Below are 22,837 nucleotides of genomic sequence, written 5' to 3' on the forward strand. Positions count from 1 at the left end.
CTGGGAGCTGTAGCTGCCTGAGACTGCCAAGGAACAGATTTTCGGCCTACATTGCCTATCTGCCTGTAACTTGTGTGTTTGCTGCTGTTTGCTTCCCTTTCTGTTGCCCTTGATGTTGCAGTGTTCTACAGTATGATTGAGAGTGTATATCTCCCTGGAGTATTATGTTGGGTCATTCAGTACAGAGTGTGAAGGGAATCATACATACGGACACATGATATACGCACACAGATCAGGGTCAAATATACCACAGCTTGACTTTTGCGTACATGTGCATACACACACACACTCACACCCACGCACTCACTAGCAGTGGACAACAATGGGAGACACTTGAGAAGAGACACATCCGATGAGCATTTGTTCCACATCCATTCATCTTTGATTCAGCCTGTCCTCTCCCTCTCATTCTCTATTCCTTTCACTCTCCTCTCTCACTTCATGAAGTAACACTGATTTCTGGCTCTCAACAAGCCACTTGTGAGGTTCTCCTCTGTCCAGTTTCACTGGGCACCTGCAGGAATCCAAAGCACAAATCAGACACAATTGTACAATTGAAGGTGTGATAAGACAAGCTCATTATAACTGACTGTAGACTGCACTTTCCTGGCTAAATGAGAACTTTATTAAATATATATTATGCAAATTTTTATGTAACAGGGTAGTAATGCTATTTATAGTCTGATACTAATGATGAAATTATGGGTTTTTATGTAAATGCTATGCTATGAAAATAAAATGCAATTCTTTTCTAATATGATAAGTAATGGTAGGTAGCAAATTTCTTATGAGGTGTAATAAAAAAACAAACAAAGAAAGAATGTAAAAATTTTCCGAAAAAAATGGTAGTCCGTTAATTCGCTTGCCTGTAAAAAGGAAAGCTAAATTCTCAAGGTGGATTTATACTCGTGCGGTGTCTGCGTCACGGCTTCACGGAGGCACCTCTTCCAGACCTGACGTGCACCCCTGCTACACAGACGGTTACACAGATGTACTCCCTTATGATTGGTCAGTTTGGGATTATGAGTTCCCGGTTTTCTGGATCTTCTCGCTGAATTTGTGTAGTAACTGCCATTTTTAAAAACAACAACCAATAGATCAAGTTGATGAGAGGCTGATCGAATTATTTCTTTTTTTTGTTTGTTTTCTTCCACAAGCTAATAAAGACACTGAACCATACTGGACTCCATTGTTGTTTTAAAACAGAAAATACCTACCGCACTGAAGTGTATCATCAAAAGAACTCCGACCTGGTGAGTTTACCAGCTGACACCACCCCTACACCAAAACAACATGTACCCTCTACGCTCGAGTGCAAGCGCAAACACACCAGCGTCAGACGCTGTGCAAGTATAAATCCGCCTTTAATGGTTCTTAAAATGATCTTTAGAAATGGCCTTGATGAAAATGTTGACAATACTACTGACAAATGGTGCCAAACAAAATGTTGGTATATTTTGAGCATACAATTGTTTTCAGTCAGTATCACAGATGTTTTCAAACACATAATCAGCTATTCATCTATTTAAACATGAACATAATTTTGACTAATTTCTGAAAGAAGATCCAGGAAGAGTCTAAAGTCAAACTGGACTAAAATACACGTTGATATGTCTGAGTGATTCTGTGACATTTCCTATGTGCGGCTGGATAAAAGAATATCATCACTAAGCAAACCTACTGTGTGACAGACTGAGATCTGAGCTTGACAACATAAAATCACAAGATTAAGGTCCTTCTGAAACTTAACACTCAGCAGTGTCAGATAATGCTCTTTCTTAGCTTGTCATAGCTCCTTCAACTGAATAGTGTGGTGTCAAAGTCAGAGAGAAAATAATTTATTTGTCATGTTGATAAGACATAGACATTTTCAGTCAATCCATTCATAGGACAAACAGCCTATCCCTTAGTGCTAAAGCAGTGAGTCATACAGTTTTGGTCCTCACATCAAAATATACACTGAGAGTTTGATTTTGAATTAGAGTAAACTTACAGAATTTGATGGGCTCCTTGCTCCACTTTTAATATCTATTCATGTGTTTATGCTGTGTGCGTCCAGAGCAGATCTGTCCATGCACACTAAGTTTAAATAAATTCATCTTGTACACAGTACTTGCGATGATACCTCAACTTATCCAATCAGAAGAACTGTTTCACCGTGGTTTATTTTTGTGAATCTACATTAGTTTGATGTAGACCTGGGAAGTCACTGTAGGTGCAGTTCTTTGATGAGCCAAGAGAACATTATGAGCTCACACCCTCTTATCTGCTACATGTCTCCCCCACATCATCATCTATAAGGGTAGGGCCAAGGCTTACGTCTCACAGCTTCGCAGGTAGGTCCTGCTTCCAGATCTGCAGCAGCAAAAACTACCCACTTTTTGGATATCATTTCAATCACATATTCCGCACCTCTTCAGACCCTTTAAGCATTTGTGGGACAATAAAAAAATCTAGCAACTTCAGAATTCCTGTTCCTGATACAGGTAAGAAGAAGGAGGCTCTTGCACTATTGGGGACACACTCCAAATATAGGAACACCCAATTAAATTTGGTGGTATTGCTTATTCCCAGTTTCTTTATGAAGTGTGTAACCCTCCAGCTGACAAGGATGTGAATTAAAGTGAAATAGAAAATATGAAGGCATTCTATTGCTAATGTATTGATTTATAATGAGAATATTATTATATAAGTGTAAATATATATATAGATGAAAAGTATGTGTGTTTAACTTAATAAACCTCCCATACATACGCATTAACAATATTGTCAAATTAAACACTGTGATCAAGATCAGTCAATATTGAATATATATATATATATATATATATATATATATATATATATATATATATATATATATATATGTGTGTGTGTGTGTGTGTGTGTGTGTGTGTGTGTGTGTGTGTGTGTGTGTATGTTTGGGGTGATCCGGATTGTCACCTGGATCCAGAAAATTTTTTTAAGGATTCTTTACTATGTGGAGGATAGTGATACTTTGGCCAAAAAAATAATGCCCACAATCGTTGGCAAAAAAAAACAAAAATCAAAAAAAAAACATTACAGTGACTTGGCAGAGGTCTGTGCTCTTTGAGTGCTTCTAGTTTATTATGCTGTTGGGAGGAAAAACTGATTCGACATAGTACAAAAGTCTTCAGAACTTGTTTTTCTGTCATACCTGCACAAGTGTTTTAATCTATCCCAAACCCCTCTATGCCCACACCTCTAAAACCGATCTCTCTGGGAATAGGACCCATGGACAGTGCATGCATGAAAACAGTTCACAGTAGTTTAAACTAACTTTCACCCGACTGACTGCATCTACAGTCAACTATAGTCAGGCTGGTATCTGCAAAGTCTTAACAAAGCATGTTATGAACAACTGTCTGCCTATTTGGCACATAAGCATCTTAAACTCAGAAAAAGTTTAACCTTAGATTAATAATAAATCATTGCATTAATATAAATAATAATAATAATAATAATAAAAAATCATCTTTATTTGTATAGCACTTTTAAAAAACCAGGTTTACAAAGTGCTGAACAGCACACACCAAAGTAAGGTAATAAAATCAACAATGAAAAGATACATGCACAAGTACATTTTGAAAATAAATAAAGTAAAAAAAAATGTTATAAAAAAGCCAGTCTATAAAAGTGTGTTTTAAGAAGTGACTTAAAAGATGGTACTGATGGTGCCAGCCTTATCTCCTCAGACAGGTCGTTCCAGAGTCGAGGGGCTCGGACCGAAAAAGCTTGGTCACCTTTGGTCTTGAGTTTCGACCCTGGCACAGCTAAAAGGGACCTGCCTGAGGATCTAAGGCTGCGGGAAGGCTTGAAGGGTGTCAGTAAATCTGTAATGTAGCCAGGTGCCAGACCTAAACGAGCTTTAAAAGTAATCAGTAAAACTTTAAAATCAATTCTAAAACGTACAGGGAGCCAGTGCAGCGAGGCTAAAACAGTTGTAATATGTTGTCTTCTGTTAAAACCAGTGAGAAGCCGAGCTGCTGTGTTTTGAACAAGTTGGAGGCGAGAGAGGGATTTATTCTCAAGACCGGAGAGGAGGGAGTTGCAGTAGTCAAGTCTGGAGAAAATGAGTGCATTGATAACTTTTTCTAAATCGGGCCGGGAGAGGACAGGTTTGATTTTACTGATGGTGCGGAGGTGAAGGAAACAGGACTGGGTGACTTTTGTGATTTGAAGATGAAAATTAAGATTGGAATCAAATATGACACTTAGGTTTCTGGCAGAGGGGGTGATGTTAGATAAGAGAGGACCGAGACTGTCTTCAATATGGGCGGTGGAGTGAGGAGGGTTGATTAAGATAATTTTAGATTTAGAACTGTTGAGTTGTAGAAAGTTTTGTGCCATCCAACTGTTCACATCATTGAAACACTCTAACACAGCAGCTAGGCCTCCAGTGTCCCCTGGTCTCAGCGGGAGGTATATCTGTGTGTCGTCCGCATAACAGTGGAAGGACACGTGTCCTAGGGGGAGCATATAAATAGAGAACAAAATGGGACCTAGAATAGAACCTTGCGGTACACCACAGGCAATGGGGGCAGAGGAGGAAGTAAAATTACCTATGGTGACCGCAAAGGTTCTAGTGCAGTGTCTGTGATGCCAACCCAGGTTTTAAGACGATCAATTAAAATAGCGTGATCAATGGTATCAAATGCAGCACTCAAATCTGAAAGAATTAAAATGATGCTCTCTCTTCTGTCAGAGGCTAAAAGGTCATTAGAGACTTTGAGGAGAGCTGTTTCAGTGCTGTGTAGTGCTTTAAAACCAGACTGAAATTTCTCAAAGATGTTATTTCCATTTATAAAACCTAAAATCGGATTAGAAACAACTTTCTCTAAAACCTTGGATATAAAGGAAAGCTTTGAGATCAGTCTAAAGTTGTTAAAATTATCAATGCTTAAATTAGGCTTTTTTAAAAGAGATTGGACCACAGCATGTTTAAAACAAGGAGGGAGAGCACCTTCTGACAAGGACAGGTTAATGATGGATAAAATGCTGGGTCCAACTTTGTTAAAAACATCTTTGAGGAATTTGGTGGGTATGGCATTAAGCCTGCACGAGGTTGTTTTCATGTGAGATAAAACATCAGCTAAAGAGGAGAGAGATAAAGGAGTAAAATATATTAAAACAATTAAAACACTTGGTAAATTCTCTTCCCACAGTAATGGTGTGACTCGGAGCAGCTGTTTGATTTCTTATGTCATTGACCTTTTTAACAAAGTGATTTAAAAACAGTTCACGCAGTTCTGTAGATGCATCATTAAAATGACAGTTCTTAGGGTTAGTAATTGAGTCTAAAACCTTAAATAAAACTCTAGGATTAGATTGATTTTTTGTAATAATGTTAGAATAAAAAGCTGTCCTCGCTTCTTTGACTGCTTGTTGATAGGATTTATGACTTTCTTTCCATGTGAGATAAAATACATTTAGCCTGGACTTTTTCCATCTTCTCTCATTTTGCCTGCAAATCCTCTTTAACAACTGGGTGTGTTCATTGAGTCCGGGTTGGGAAATTAAGTCTCTTTAAAAGGAGCAACAATATTTAAAATAGAAATTGAGGTTTGATAAAAAGAAGAGACCAGCTCTACCAGGCTAAAATCTGTCAGAATAATTGAGGATCCCTGCATTATACAGTGTATATGCTATTTTAAGTTAATTATTTATATTTTTTAGGTTTTCCTGTCTTAACTTGGAGAAATGATGTAATGCAAGATTTAAAAAATAATAATTATCTGAATTGAGTTAGAGTATGAGCAAAGACAGAAAGCATTTTGGCATATATTGGATTAATTTTATTAGAATAAAATAAAAATAAAAACAATGTTTGGCTTTGGTGCTGTTTGGCTGCTGTTGTTTTGTACTATATCCAGCTCATTTTGATCATCCTTGCTGTTATTCTAGCACAAATAGTGACAAATGGACCAAGAGCACTACAGCAGACACAAATAATCAGTGATAAACCTGTCCTGCTTTGTAATAATGAGTTTGAAATATACTGACAGGCCTGAGGCTATAATAATGTGTGCACCTATACTGGCAGCATTTAAGGCATTCAGTTTGACACTTTAAATAAATCAGAAAATTATTCTAAATAACAGTAATATCTGCAGTCCCTTAGGGATTCTCCCTGATAACAGTGTAAACTGTGCATCTATTTACTCTGTTTTCATCTGAGATCATCTTGTGTTAAACTTTCACTTAACTTCCAAATATGTCTGGAGATTTTTTTAATTCATTATTCTTATTAGTTAGTGTTATTTTTTTCTTTTTTTCAATTTCAATTTCAACCATCAAAGTAATATTAAATATGTAGAGGCCAAACGTCCTTGTCTCTGCCTCTATTTCCCTTCAATCTTTGAGGGCAGCTGAGCCAGTTTTGGCCCTTGTCTCATCATCACTATCAGTTTGACTTTCTTATTTTTTTTTTTCTTCCAGAATAGAGAATGAGAGAGAAAGGACAGGCTGAATCAAAAATGACTGAATGTGGATCAAATGCTCATCTGAGGTGTCTTGCTGCACTAATGTTTACTTTTGCGTGTTCAAACCGTTGGTTGTTTTGTTCTCTTTTGTTCCTTACACTTTTTCTCGTTGACTTGCACAACTGAATTTAAATTATATATGAGTATAGAGCTTCAGCTTGCAGATTGTAATAGTCGGAGCATGTAAATGAGGTTTTGTACCTCACTGTCAACAATGACGTTGGACAAGTTGATTATAGTACTTCTAAATGTGTTGTGTCAACTATGCATTAAATATAGACATTTCTGTCCATGATTCCTTATAACAGGATAGATTACTGAATTTCAATTACACACTTGCTTGTTAACAGATGTTAGTGTTTTTCAACAGAATAAAAAGAGCTTTAGGTAGGCGTTAAGTACCGTAGGTTTGCTTATCATAGATTTGCTGCAGCTTAAAGACGTTTCTATCAGATTTATTACCCCTGACAGAGAGACTAAGATGAGGTGTTATAAATATAATTAAAAAAGACATGTTAATCACGTGTGCATTTGCTTTCAAGTCATTCAAGACAGCTAAACAATTGGGCAGTATTTAATGTTTTCATGTGAAAATATTTCTAAGCATTGCAAGCAGTTAGTAGTAAGTTGAACTCACTCCAAACATTCACCCAAGGATTATATGTACCACATGCATATAAACTCCCTGCAGCGTGTGGCAGTCAAACCTTGAACATCGGTCACACGTTACTCATTTTCATCTACAAGTTGCTTTTGTACCCTTTCTGTGACTCCGAATGCAGCAGAACATGAATATATGCAAATGTGTGAATCCCATTATCCATCTGGCTTGACGGTGGTTCAAACTGTCAGTTTTAATGGTCAATTTGCAACTGAATTAGCGGGCTGTTTCATGCTTGATTGACAGTTTTGACATTTGGATTGAGTAAACTGTTGCTTTGACAGGGCAAGTCAAACAGCTGTCAGCCCAACCTGTTCTGTCAATCTTTGATCCTCTCTTGTGTTGCAACATTGACAGAGCACAGACACGCTCATTCTCCGGATTGTCAGACCAAACTGAGACCTCTGCAGTGTTGTCATTGGAGCTGGAGTTGTTTGTCTAAGAAAGGTATAAAAAAAAGTTAATGTGGAGATTTAATGTTTAAAAAAGGTATTGAAAAAAATCTATTTTATCTTAATTTACAGGCTTATCATTGTATTTTTAGGTCTATCAAAATTAGGTTTAACACCACTATGTCTACACATAAGACCACTTAGCAAAGAACAAATTAAAACTGAATCTTCAGGCACTTTCCTTGTAGCAGCCTGTTTTAAATTTTTTTAATTAGTATGTTTCCACAAACAGTACAAAATGCATATTTATTTAGAATGTTTCTGCCTTATATTAGCTATTTTAAGTTGTGTTTGCATGTTTAAGTAAATCTCTGCTTCTATTACCTGTTTTCCTGCAATATATTAAGAAATCAGGGTTGGCTCAACACTCAGCACAGCACTGTAAGCACTTTCTTGTTTTCACGTAGGTAATAATAATAATAATAATAATAATAATAATAACAGCTAACCATCATTAAGTTTCTTCAGTCACTGATCAACCTTCAAAATTTAAAATCTTTGAGTATAATAACTGAAAACATTATCCCTGACAACTTTTAGTCAGTGTATTAACAAGAAGTAACTTAAGGGCATACAATAAGTAGTCACTGGCATTTTTTGCCACATTGTTATGTGGATAATACAAATAGCAGAAGTGTGTAAAGACTTCTCTACTCACTTTTTGCAGCCACCAACAAAAACTTTGGCTGTGCTATGACCTCAAACATGAATATTTGCTGTGATGCGATGTGAATGCACTTTCTGATCCTCTACATGTCTTTGAAGCAAGACTCCCTGTTCATTAGTTGACATCTGTTTGCTCTTTTTAATATCAGCCTACAGCCTACAAAAAAAAACAAAACAAACAAAAAAAAAAAACAGACAAACGTTACCTTTATATTTGTTCATTCTGGGGGAATGAAAGTCTATCACTCACTGCCAAAACTGCTTATGATAAGTGGATCACTAATTTCTAATGCAGTAGACTGTCAAAATATAACTTTTTAAACAATAATTTAGAAATAAAAACTTATTTTCTACATGCACTACATGTTTAATTGTTCTCAAATGCCCATGGATACACTCCCATACAGCAGAAGGAGCAGAGAATGGGTCCAGGATTCTTGGTGCTCATGGGTACTTGGTGCATTTGCTGCAAGGCTGTTAACGTCAACCTATAACTTTTATTAAAATGTGTGTACGTCCACCAGGTAAGAGTGTCTGGTGGACATTTAATTGAAAACAGTTGTTCATTCAATCACAAAAACAATAATTTAAGGATTAACATTGTCCATTGCTGCAACTAAGTATGTGTTATTCTTATTGTATGTTGTTTAAACCTCTAGTAATTATGTTACGTCCAACTGGGGAGAAAAAAAGAAAAAAAAAGTCCTCAGTAAATGTATAAGGTGCTGCCTACCTTTTTACATTGACAGTACATTATCATAATCTTTTTCAGTAAATGCTGTCTTGGTTTATCAATGAATCTGCAAAAGCTCAGGTTGAAATGAGTTTTCAGACTTTCACACCACATTTTAGCCCCAAAAAATTCTGAAAGGGGATTTTCTTTAAATAAAAAAAGTGGCAGTATCTAATCTTCATTTGATCTTTACTCTACAGCATGTCTTCCAGCTGTTCTAAACAGCTGTGATTACACTGCAGTCTATTTTCTCTGCATTTCATCTCACCATCTCAGCCCGCAAGGCTGCAAACATTTTATTTCAGAATACTAGTTTATTCAGTATTGTGGGGGAGTATACTGAAGATGCAATAAGTAAAGCTCTATACAACGTGATTACCTGTCTGACTCCTTATTCATGCCAACTGAGTTAGTAATGTGTGCCTTTGTCCTCTCCTGTCCTCTGCAATCTGCATTGTGGCTTCTTGTAGATGGAGAATGCTCCCATGGTGTTAGAAAGACCAAATATATTAATACTGTATCCCTAAAAAGCCAAAGTATACTCAGTGTTTTAAAGAAGAAACTTCAAGGACAGAAGATTAAAAAAAAAAAAAAAACACTAAAAGATGATATTTGGAGATTTAGGTAAAATGTTTTGTCCACTATCTGCACAAATCATGACAACATTTAGAAAAACATTGGCTTTTTATGAAGTTTTTTGTGTTTTCTCTTCCTTTTGAAAAATACTTGATATTACTTCTTTTACTCATGTTTTTCACAGCATAACTCATTTGAAGGAGCAGGCTGTGTTTGTTAGCTTTGCTTCAATGCAGTTGCAGAGATGGAGATCAATCTTTGTTTATCTATCACAGACAAGAAGCTAAACTAAGGCTGATATCAAGGACTTAAGAGTGCTGAAAAATGAGGGCAATGATTCAACTCAGCTTTCATTCTGCTTCTGTTTTGAGGGTATTGAAATTTGTGGAAAAAGAATGAGACGATTTAACTGAAGAGCTATTAGTGTTCCAAATTGCACTATCAGTCTAAAGCCTGTCAAGGCTTTTGTCTCTTCACAGAGGTGATTTAGCCTGTGAAGCTGTTGTTACATATCTGATGTATGATCGGCATTGATTGGCCATATTAACTTTCAAGTGTGTTAAATCAGTTTTTGCTTAGTGTTTTGCGTTTCTCAGTTATTTTTCATTGAAGTAAAAGCACTGACTTGTAGAAAGCATAAAGCTTTCAGCTACAAACAAACAAGATGTGCTTCTTTGTGTATGGGATCAGGCTAATTGAACAACAAAGCATAGTAATCTACCCATATGTTCGATACAACCTGCAGGGAATTTTCAGTACTCAACTATCATGATGTGCTGATAATTCACCAAGCAGCTCAGGGTTCCTTGCAGTAAGTCTGATAGGTAGTGTTAGACCTTTATTGACAAATCCACTTAAGCTGCATGGTCAACAAAAAGGTCTTAGTAAAAGTAACAATGTGAAAAGGATCAGCCAAAATGCTATCTTAATACTATTTTAAACCATAAACCATTTTGGTTTTGTTGTTGTTGTTGTTTTTTAAGCTGCATTTAATAAATAACTGATGCAAGAAAGATAAAGTTTTGGTACAGACACAAGTTAGGTACACCAATCATTCTGAAACATTTGCCATTGCCCTCAGATGCTAAGTCATTAGATGATAACTGTTGGGATCCTGCATTTCCCCAAAACAACTGACAGTTATAGGGGGGGATGCACATTGCATCGGTTGGGGATTTAATTGATCTTAAAAGGATTACCAAAATAATTTCCTCTAACATACAAACCTTCAAAATAATTATTTCTCAGCTTCAATGTTTACTGAAATGGAATCGGCTTTACTTTTTGTTCATTTTTTCAAATCAGTCCAAAATGCCCAATACAGTAGCAGCTACAGTATTAGCGTGTAATAAGGTTTGCATACACAGATGTAAACAACGTTGGGTTGTCATGGTAATCACCAGGTACTTGGCTAAGAAATGGCTTTTGTGCTTTTGTTGACATCTTGATCTGCAGGTTTAAATTATGAGCTGTGAGCCACATTGTTTGCTGACATCCTTAGTTCAAGTGATCTACAGAGAATGAGACTTATTTTTATGTTTTTATAAATACCACATCTATCTGAGTATTTCCACTATATAGATGAGTGGAAAGCACTAGCATTCACACTCACTCAGCTCACTCAGTAGTAGTAAACTCTCAGGGATGTTCACTGCTACATCTCCATTTAGTCTGACCCACTGATGCATCCTACCAGAGAAGGGTTTGGGTGGTAATATCCAGTCTGGAGCAAATGATGCCATTTGCGTTCTCAGAGTCCATTGCTCCAGAACATCTCTAGAACACTTCAGGACTCCGGTGGATGCTTGAAAACAGCTGTTTGTCTCTGAGGTCAAGACCAAACATTTCTTTAAATCCAGGGACCACCTATTTTTTCAGGAAGGACATAGACTTCATTTACAAAACACTGATAGTTACAATGCTTTACTGTCTAAAAAAGAAACTTGGCTACCTAGTTTCTTCTTTTCTTATTTTTTATTCTTTTTTTCCCACATTAGCATGCACTAATGCAGAAATCTGCCATCTTGATGAGATTACAGCCTGAACTTTAGATGTCTGTCCTTCATATGCCTAAAATATCAAACTGGGTGACAATATTTGAAAAGCAAACTATAAACAAGTATTTCGTTGTCTGTAAATGTAATACTTTACACAGCTATCTGCTTTCTAGTAAAACATCATCATTGTCATCTTACTGGTTAGCCGATCCTGCACTTCCTCCCACCTCCCTTGCATTACAGACCCATCTAAACATCTTTGGAAAAGTCACAAAAAAATTTGATAAAAATGTGATAAAATTTTTTTTTAACAAAAGTCAAATTAACCGTGTTGTGATTTTTCTAGGATACAGTTATCAATTTAAAAAAAAGATGGATGGAACATATGTAAAAACTAAACCTAATTTTGAAAACTGTCAAAAAGTCCATATTAGGGAAAACAGAAAAATTAACATTTCGTGACTTCTTTTACAAAACAAGTTTTTCAAAAGCAGTGATTTCTTTACACATTCAGCAGACAAGGAGCACGTTACTTATCTGAAGTCATGTTAGAGACTTCTGAGAAGTAAATAGAAAGTGTCTGGACTTCTTTTCTTGGTCCTTAAAGATGATTTTCCTCTGAAATGCTTCTCTATTCTCTTTATAAGCTTCAGGCTTATAGGCATTTGCAGGGACATAAAAAAAATCACAAATGTGTTTGCGAGCCTCATGTCAGTCCTGTGGGTAACAACATTATGATAACATTATCTAGTATTAAGCAATATTGCCTAATACCTCACCACTATCTTAGCTTGTCTAATAGGAAATACGCCGCACTGGAAGCAGACTTCTTGGGTTTTTGTTTTTAAAAGTTCAAAATGGTCCCAGGCGGTTTGTTTGTTCATTTGTTCATTCATTCATTTATTTGTCACTTCTACATGACTGACATGAAAGGGGTGCAGAAAGTTGGCTTATCAAGCATCAGGACAGACTTTGACCAATCAGATTTAAGACCTCCTGAATCTTTGCTTCTACACAAGCATTTCCAAATATAATGAGAATTGTTTAAAAGATTGGATAATATAGCCTCAAATAATATAATTCACTTCTATAGCTAATATTTCTCCTTCTTTCTCTTCTTAAAAACAACAAACTAAAAATGAGAAAGGAATTATTCAAAACAAGTTTCTCTTTTATCTCAATAATAAAATTAATTAAAGCAAATTGAGTTTCCTTTTCAGGGTGAATAAATTTAACAGCATTTCCCTTTGGGCTTAAATCATGCAACCAAACACAAGCTTTGAAAATAAGCTTTTGTTAAGAAACAATGGCAAAAAAAAAAAAAAAAAAAAAAAAAGCAATGGATTACTGAAAAAAAGAAACACTAAAAACTTAAAAGCTTTCTGCAGGTTTCAAACAACGACCCAATTTTCAGAAGCTATATTTCATGATTTTTTTTTTTTTTTTATATATATATAAACCCGATAAAAAACTGTTCTAACAAGGGTGCAGTGCACGTCCTTACTTCAAAGCATCAATAAAAAGGCCTCCTTTTGGGAAATCATAAGATAAACATATGTGAAACAAAACAATTATTTACCAGATTGGATATGGTGTGTAGTATTATAAAATACAGAATTTTACCATTTTTTAAACATTACCATGGTCCAATCGCAGTTTCACTTACATTTTCTTTAGGGATGTGCATGACTAGTTGATTAATTGATTAGACAAAACGGCCCGCAAAGTCAAAGGCATTTTTTCAAAGTAGACATTTTGTTTGGAGGAGTTGTGTCTCACTTGTGCAGAGACATGCTGCTGTTTACAGCGCTGTGTTGAAAGAAAAGCGTGGCCCCTTTAAGAGCTGGAGTGGAGGAGAGACCAGACACAGGGGACGTCGGAGTAGAGAAAGTTGTTTAGTGGCAAATGTTTTTGCAACAAGCTTTAGCAATAAACACCACACAACTTTTCTAGTTCCAGCAGAGTCTCATGTCTCTGCTGGGTAAAGTGAAGGGAGTTAAGCCTAAAGCTAGCTGCAGTTTCACCCAGAGTGATCTCCTGGGTGAAACTGCCTCCTCTTCTATGCGTCCAAATGTCGGCGTGGAAGTGGAAAGTTTAGCAGCTGTTTCTGTCTGAGGCAACAGACCAAAGCAAAGACTGTTACTAAACCCTCAGAAATGTTTCAGGGACAAAAAAACAGATGGAAAAAGGAGAAAAATAACTGGCATTGTTTTTTACTGAACACTCCAGTGGGTGTGGTGTTTGTGCTGGGATTTACTTGCTGTCAACATAAGCGTACGTGTCAATGTTCTGTTATATTTGTGTATACTTGCTGCAAGCGACTGAAGCATGGCGTGGCAAAAACGCTCAATCCTGGAGATCACCGCAAAGGGAGAACACAGGTCTTGGACTTGGAATACTGGAAGGTCAATCTACCATTCATAGTATTTCTGGGACATCAACCCCCAAAATGCTTCCAATTTTTTACCAACTGTTAAGGCACAAGTGTTTATCACTGTGCAACGGGTAGGAAAAATGATACAGATGCAGGTAGCTGTGGACAAAGTTCGAGAGACGGTCTTCACCGCCATTGTGTTTACATCGGACCTGTCATGTTCATGCTCTTGTTGGCATGAGCACCACTAGTCAATATTCAATATTTAAAAAAAAAATTGACTAGTTCAAGTCAATATTGTGACTCACAGTGACAAGTCTGCAGACCTGTATACAGGAAAAACACAAACAACACTTCACAGATGCAAAGGACAATACAAGACATCAATACCCCTTAAGGTTAATGAAGTGGTTAACTTTAATCTCAAGGATAAAGGACATTTTGTGAGCACAGTAACGTCCACATTCTGGTTATAGAAGACAAATGGTTTGAGAGAGGAATGAAAGAAGTGCTATATGTTTTAAACAGGAGAAACCAACTGTCTATCTCCCATCTAACACTTATAGTGGACCTTTGACTCTCCTCCCCAGGCAGTTTCACAGCCATTCGCACCTTGAATTATGGGACCAAAACATTTCGGGCGGGTAGGTAAACAACTCATAGGTGAGAGCCACCCACAGTATACAGTGGTGTGACTTTAACAACTCTCACATTGTGAATGTCCAAAAAGACCTTGGAAACCTTAAACATCCCACCAGTCAGAACTGTAAAAGCTTTTACAAAAGGTGCTGCAGGTTTACCTGCCCAACTGCTCATTTCAGCCAATCAAATAACTGAAACTCACTTAAAATACTGAGCTTGGGTTCAACAAAACGGAACAATAGCATAATAGAACATTATTTCCTGATCTGACAAGTCCCAGTTTATCCCCAGGTTCATAATTTGGCATAATTAACACAAAAGTATGTTTTCAGGATACCCTTGGTGTCATGTGAGTATCAGATCATTGACTGCTCTTTCCATTGCTTTATGACAGCAGTGTAACCATCTCCTAATGGCTGCTTTCAGAAGCATAATGTGTCATACCACAAAGTTAATATCATGTCAGACTGGTTTACTGAACGTGACCATGCTCTAATTACCACCATAAGCCTTACATTTAACCCAATAAAGCTCTTTAAGAATGGTATGGAGTGCAGATTGAAACTCTGCAGTCTGGGTGTAGTTTTTTTAGAAGCAGTCATTCTCTGAGCAAAATCAATCAGAAGTTTCAATATTAGCTGAAGTGTGAAGAAGTTTGTTCTAATAAATTAAACTCTGCTTGTATTTTCACAGCTGAGTATTTACACATTCGCTCTTTCATTGTACGTATGCCAAGAAGTCTCTGCAGAGATCTAGGAGATAACCTTTTTTTATCAAATGATTGTATACATGTATCTATTAAAAGGTGAATTGTAAGTCATTAAGGACGAATTCCCCCTGTGAGATCTTAATTGAAATCACCCTTCAACTTGTGTACTTCATTAAGTAAAAAACTATTTCCAAGAATAACCTTCAAAGGCTCAAGTGCACCTCATTATCTCCAGTGCTGTGTCTCTTTTGAAAGGAAAAACAACTACCTAGCAGTTTTTTCCTGTTTTATCCTTCCACTTTTAATGTTTAAACACCATGTTCTGACAAGAAAGTCATTGTGATTTGGTTTAAATTGATTAAATGGTGTGCAGAGAGTAATGGTCTAAGAAAGAACACATCATCTTGCTCTCTTTTAAAAATTATGCTTTTTGCCTTATTGTTATTCCTGGATCCCTAATTTTGAGAGGCAGATTAACTTTTTTTTAAACTACCTTCTTTCTCAAGGTCAGTAGCAGAATATAATTGTATTTATTTCTGAAATTCAGAGAAATTGCTCAACTATCAGTCAAGCGTTTGTGCTGGACATTTATTTATTTTACTTCTTTTAGTCAGTTATTTATTTTCCATGTGTCCCATAATCTTCTGCTTGTGTCGATGAGAGGAAGCTGTCATGGAGAGTTACCCACATTGAAGCAGTGAAAAAGGTAAAGGAAAGTGTGAAAACCCAAACAGTGACACATAAATAACCTGAACAGTTCATTGTTGTCTCAGACATGAAAACTCGGAGGAAAAAGTGTGCCATATCTCAGAGATTGGCACAGGTTACTGTTACCGTCAGCATCTGCAATGTGAGGATTTCCCTTTAGATTAAATACTTGTACATATCGGCAAAAAAAGTCATTTTTAAATAGCCCAATCCGTCGTGAGTTGTTTAAAGTTTGAATGGTGTTTCTAGCTAAAAGTATGTAAAAGTAGTAGGATTTGAAAGAAGCGGAAGTTTTTCAATGAGCTGAAACGTTTTCCATTGATTTCAATGGCAAAATATTTTTGTTTAAAGTTAAATATTTTAAAAAGTATAAAAGTTATAAATACCAAAAGTCATAGCACCCATCTCCTGAACGAGCTGAACGTTTTGATACCAAAATTGTTGAAATCGCACCAAAAATGCGGAAGGAGAAAGGTGCCGAAAAATGGCGGAATAATAATAAAGAGAAACAGGAAAACTATTGTTTCCAGCATTCACACAACTAGGAGTTTTAAGTAAAGTTTTCACTTTCTTGAACAGACTGAGAACAAATGTTTGTGTCTAAATTTGGGGATTTTGATTTATTTCCATCTATAATGCAAATAACTAACATCTGTTATACTAATTTATTCTTAACCAGTGAATATAGTAAAAAAAACAAATCATCAGTATGGAAAAATCACCATCAACACTTCCATGAGCCTCAGATTCACTTGTCTGCAGTTTCACACTGTTCCTAACAGATTCCAAGATGAAGACAGCACAAAAGCTATTAGAGCACTGAAAATGGTTCTGTGTGTTCCTCTTGATGTCAGATGACATGCAGGTATAAATGATTTGCTCTCATGTGATTGTGTTTCAGGTGGCTGTGACAGGGGCACACCTGGGGCAGGACCCATGAGGAGTCATAGAAGATGCTCACAGCCTGGGCGCTTCTGCTCTTGTTAGCCATGTGGGTGAGAAGCACCTCCGGTGGTCCGCTCTCCTTTCGAATAGGTAAATTGTGAACTAAGATGTCAATTAGCCAAAGATGAGTATCAGAGGGAATACTGTCTGTGATTGTGGTGGGAATCTTTTCACTTATTGACTGAAAAGTCTAATAAGTGGCTTTTCATATATGGTATGTAATATATATATATATATATATATATATATATATGTATATATGTGTGTGTGTGTGTATATAATTTCAGTTTTAGTGAGCAAACTTAAGTTAAAATGAAAATTTAGTAGATAATGTTATTTTAAATTGAGAGGCTTATTTTAAATGACTTCAAATTCAGTTGAATCAAATGTGGAAAAGTGGAGCAGAGGTCACTCAGTCTGTCACCAGAGGTAAGAGATTGAAATGATAATCCTGGGATGTTACATGGTCATAACATAATAAGCTTCTAACAGGATCAACATTACCTGTTAATTAGGACTGATGAATTTATTCAATGAATGAATGATGATGAATTTATTTGTGTGTTGAAAAATTACTGTTGAAACCTTGAATGAGCTTTCTCATCTGTACAGTTATGACCTTGAGTAAGGTCCAGTCATTACTGGCTGATCCTCGCAGACCCTTGTCTGTAGGTTTCAAGTTGTTCCCATCTGGCTACAGACAGATTTTGCCAACATACTATTTATTTTTCATATAGCATTTGTCTATTTTCTGCTGCCTGTACAACAATATGCCCCCTGGGTATAAAATGGTGGATAGATATTTTTTTATTGTACTTTTTCCCCTCTATCAAATGAATAAATAAATAAATAAATAAAACATGCATTTTTTAATATATTAAAAAAAGTGTTCAACATGGGAAAAATAAAAAATAAAAAAAACGATACCTGAAAAGTGCAGTTCTCTGTAACTCACTTTTATTTTTCATTTGCTGGATGGTTTTGTATTTCATTCACAGGTACTGAATGTTTCTTTGTGTTACACCGCATTATCACTCGGTGAGGGCACAAGCTGCAACCTCTAATTAAAAAAAATATAACAGATGTCTGAAATGTGATTCAAATGATCATAAGCATATAAATTTGTGTTATTCTATCTAATATTTAACAAGAACTATGATCTTACTATAATTGACTGCATGGCTCATATCTGTGTCTAATCTCAATGGGTGCTCTTTTTCTTTTCTACTACTGTATTCAAAGTGCAAAGCTGCATTATCAACCACCAAGTAAAACATGACTGATTAAAACAACCGTAAAGCAAAAAAAAAAAAAAAAATTGTTCTCCAAATCATAAAAACTATGCTAGGGGTGTGTCCTCACAACACCCTGATTGTTGGAGCTCTGATCGAGCTGATAAAGCTGATCAAGCTTTATTTGCTCACGGAGCAAATAACTGTTATAACTGAAGCAAACTCCTAACAAGTGAAATCACATATTCTCACTTCTGATATTGAATTATTTTGGTCACTTCCCAGCTATGGACTTATTTACCAGCATAGTTAAATCATGCATTTTACATTCTCATGGGAGGAATGTTCTGCTGGCTGAGGATTTACCCAGCACACTCAGGCCTACTGTGACAGCATGTATCCATAAATCCCACCTGTTTTAGTAAAAATTTAACTGGTGAAAAATTAAATAGGTGTTTGAAGAATTTTCTTTCAAAGCAGCTTTGCAGTAATTTAGCTGTAGTTATTCCTGAACATTTAAACTACTTTTTTAAACACTGTGTCGCCTCTTGACATTTTACCACAAGGCTTAGTGAAAATATCTGCAGATAGTCTAGAGCAAATCGAACAGTCATTTGCTTCTCTCATGCTTCACAAAATATCTTTAGACATTTTTATAGTGTACATGTGAGACTAACTTGTGCCACAAGGTGACACACTGGGCTCCTTTGGCTGCACTTAGGATGCATAAAAGTAAAAACTATGACATATTTTCATAGCCATTTGACTTGATATTCATATGATTGTTTTTCAACGTGTTTTCAATGACATTTGCAGTTAAGTAGGCATCATGATGTGTAGTATATTAAAGTTGCAGGTTACGTTGAGCTTTACCACTGATAATTCTAACTAAATGTATGGCATTTCTACTCTGACAAGGTAAACAGCGTTTAAGACAGCTGCACAGAATCTACAAACACCAGATCCGGAGACAGTGGCAGATCAGTGGACTGATTCTAAAACTAACCAGACATATCTTAAACATCCCAGTTCAAAATGTCATAACCTGTCACAGCATGCTGTAAACCGGTGAGGGTTGTTCCTTGTGATTACTTTCCTACAGTCCACAATTCCCTGACCCTATCTACCAAAGGTCTGTCTAAATGTGTCTTAATTTATCTCTTAGGTGGGGAAATATGCATGTGTTTGATTGTGTTCTGACAATGTCATAGAAAGATTAAAATTAAGTTTTTACTTATTTATTTATTTTTATTTTTCTAGCTCACAGACTGATCTCATCATATTTCTTCAGTGACCAGCTTTTCATTTAACTTTCAGTAACAGTTCAGATGAGATTTGTTTGCAAGTTAGAGTGATGGATGTTAGTAGAACAATAGTTGCATCAAAGTCTCAATCTAGTTATAAGTTTATTAAAAAAAATTAAGTGATGCAATAAGAATATAAATGCTTCCTAATTGTTTGAAATGATTACTAAGCTACTAAAAACAGATTTCCTTTATGAGGATTAGTCTATGGTCTCTTCTGTATTCTAAATGTTGTGCATATTCTCTGCAAAAATGTGGTCTGTAATGACATAAACATTTAGATTATGGAAGTCCCAGTCTTCCAGGCTCATAAATAAACTCTGAGAGTGCAATGCAAAACCCCTCCAATCTTTAGTCCCTTGTTGTTTGAGAGAAAAATATATATGTATTTTTCTCTTGAGTATTTTGAATGTTAACAAAACTGAGTCAGTTCAGCCGTCATCTTTAACAGCATCAGTATTTCCTATTTTGAGCTACTCATTGTTATATCAGTCTGCTGTTTTCTCTCTCCTGTTTGCTCCATTTTATAGCCTCGGCACTCCATGGCTGCTGTTTACAGCTGCTGTTTAGTGGATTTGCATAAGGTTCTTCCAAACCATCGGGCATATTTTGAAAACAATATGACTCTAACCTTTTTTACATAAAAACACAGAACAAATCATTCATTGCTTCTGAATATTTTTTAGATAAATGAACAGCAGCCTTATCCTTTTATTTTCTTTCAGCATTCTCCACCACCCGTCACCCTCACTGTATAAAAGCCTTTCTACAGCAGGGCTGGTTTATTTTTCTCAGTTGTGTTGCATCATTGATGGATAATTAGGCACCTGCCCTGTTTTTTTTCCTTTACCTCTAATGTCATCTGTGCACTGCACCTGTCTCTTTGCTGTGTATTTTCAGTACAAGACAAAACCATACACACGTATAGACACACACAGCCATAGACACATTTCAAAGCACACCTAGGCATGTAGAAATATATCCTCCAAACACCACCACAAACTCCCTGTCATTTACACTGCTGGAGATGGTATTTAACATTGCTGTCCCTAGAGTCTTGCCTGGCTGACATAATGTCACTGTCTGGCCTTCTGAGTGAGTCAGTGCCAAAAACAACCTCCTGCCCCATCCACACTCCCAGCCAGGACCAACCAGCAGCCAGCTGCAAGCTCAGTGTAGGTGAACTTTTCTTAGTCTCTGCTGTGTTGGTGGTAAATCCAATGATTAAGATTGACTTGTTTGCATGAAATTAATTTAGCCATATGATGTAATATAGGTCTGCATGCTATCTTACAGACCTTTTTATAAGTCAAGTCTTCTTTTTGAAGCAGTGAGACAAACTACAGTTTGTTTTGTATAAGAATATATAAATAACTGATTTTACAACAGTTTTACAACCCCTATCATTACTCTGATGTTCATGCAGCTACTGTATTTTGTAGGAAAATATGTCCCAGATACAAAATAGAATAATTTATTTGCCAAAATCGAATCAAATCAAATCTTATTTAAAAAAACACAATTCTCATACAAGAAGCAGCACATAGTGCTTTATGTAATAACAATTTTTGCATATTTAAAACACAAGCCTTCACACATCCAAATATTTGATATAACAAAACAATCAATAACTTGTATAGCAGCTGACAGATTAGCTTTGTAAGATGGAGTCTCGCCATAGATGCTTTTTTTAATTGAGATATATTAATACTGAGAACTAAACTGTATGCTGCTCATATCATTGAGTATAAAGTTTGAACATAATGCATATTGCATAAACACTCTGCTTTGTGTCGAAAATATTAAACTGCACCAATGTATTTACTGCAGCGGTAATGACAACCATCTCCCCTGGTCCTTTACCTGACATGCCACCCTATCAATAATTTGGATTATTTGCTTATTTTCTTCAGGTAGTCTTTTTTATGTTTCATCGGACCTACACCAAACTGAAGTTCTGCATCATCTCCATACCAAAAGCAGAGTTGTGATTTATCACTGAATATCAATTCTATCCAGTCATCCTCAATGCAAGACTGCTTCTCTGTAACCCACTGTGAACGTGTTTTCTTCGGTTTAGGTGTTAGTGATGGTTTGTCTTTTCTAGGTCAAAGTCCAATTTCTTTAAGCTGATTTCTTTATGTTTGGTCACAAACATTGACTTCCATTTCTGGCCCTTCATTTTCCTTCTTTTTTCATTGTGCATTCTCTGTTTTCAGGCAAGTTTAGTTTTTTTTAGGTAAAAACAATAACAGACAACATCTCAGGATTTAGAGCCCTATGCCTCTATAAATCAAAAGGACCTTTTTAAATCAGGGTAAGCATAGCTAAAACCACACTAGTTAGCTTTTTGACCTTCTAGTGATAATGGATTTTCATCTGATCAGCTCTTTTGGACATTTTATTGCAGGCTATTTCTTATGCATAAGTCAGTTTCTGATGATGATCACGAACCCAGTCATTCAAGTCACCTCCTGATTGCTGCACTGGAATACCTAAGCCAAAATCAAATGGGAGCCTGAGGTGTCGACAAAGCATCAAACAATCAGGAGCAAAACCTGTTGCATTGTGTACTGTATTGTTGTAAGCTTGTAGCATTTGTGGGAGGTATTCGGGCCACCTACAATGCTTATCAGTCTTGAGGGTCCTAAGCATACTCAGTAGTGTTGTGTGCAGGTTGCACACAGCACTCCACCTGCGACCCGTAATGGAATAAGCTGTCAAGATAATGAATGAATGAAGGAATGATTTACATTATGGCTCAACACACAGGAGGCAACAATGCTCCTTCTCCATTCATTTCCAATGGAACTTGTGCAATGAGGTGAAAATCGCTGACCTCCTCCAGCCAAGCGCCAGGAGACATTCTTGCATGGTAAATGTTGCGCTCATTTACGTAGACGTGCGCATGGGGGCTTGCGACAGAACACACACACACACACAGAAAAATTTAATTTTTGTCGTTGTCGCATGGTACTTCAACCAACCATTGAGGGGCTTCATTGACTGATCAATGAGCTGAGAGCAGGCTAGACAGTGCAGTCTGTAAACATTTTCAGCTTGGTGGAACAGACCATTTTAGATGTGTCTGACTTTCCTGTACTGTACAATACTTCACGCAAAGATTATAGAGATGATCAAATGTAGGTCCTGGATTTTTCTGAATAAGCCTTGAGGTCCACCATCAAATAATGATATTCTCCATGCTGTTTCCTTGTTTGTAAAATAGGATGAGGTTTGTCTTTCTCATTTGTACCGTAGCGTAAACGGCAAGATTTCTGTCAATTCGAGCAAAATCGAGCATTCATCATGACTTGTCTATCACAAACTGCTTT

General features: G+C 36.4%; 1 protein-coding gene across 1 annotated transcript in view; it reads left to right on the forward strand.

Moving 5' to 3' along the window:
* grik4 (glutamate receptor, ionotropic, kainate 4) overlaps positions 1 to 22,837 on the forward strand; it is a 247,302-nt gene that overhangs the window by 56,228 nt on the left and 168,237 nt on the right. The window contains exon 2 of the mRNA XM_041995316.1: positions 16,923 to 17,056. Within this exon, the coding sequence (XP_041851250.1) occupies positions 16,975 to 17,056 (82 nt within the window). The 5' untranslated portion in view covers positions 16,923 to 16,974. The remainder of the gene's footprint in view (positions 1 to 16,922; positions 17,057 to 22,837) is intronic.

The sequence above is a fragment of the Melanotaenia boesemani genome, chromosome 9 (genome assembly GCF_017639745.1).
Source record: "Melanotaenia boesemani isolate fMelBoe1 chromosome 9, fMelBoe1.pri, whole genome shotgun sequence".
NCBI classification, from domain to species: domain Eukaryota; kingdom Metazoa; phylum Chordata; class Actinopteri; order Atheriniformes; family Melanotaeniidae; genus Melanotaenia; species Melanotaenia boesemani.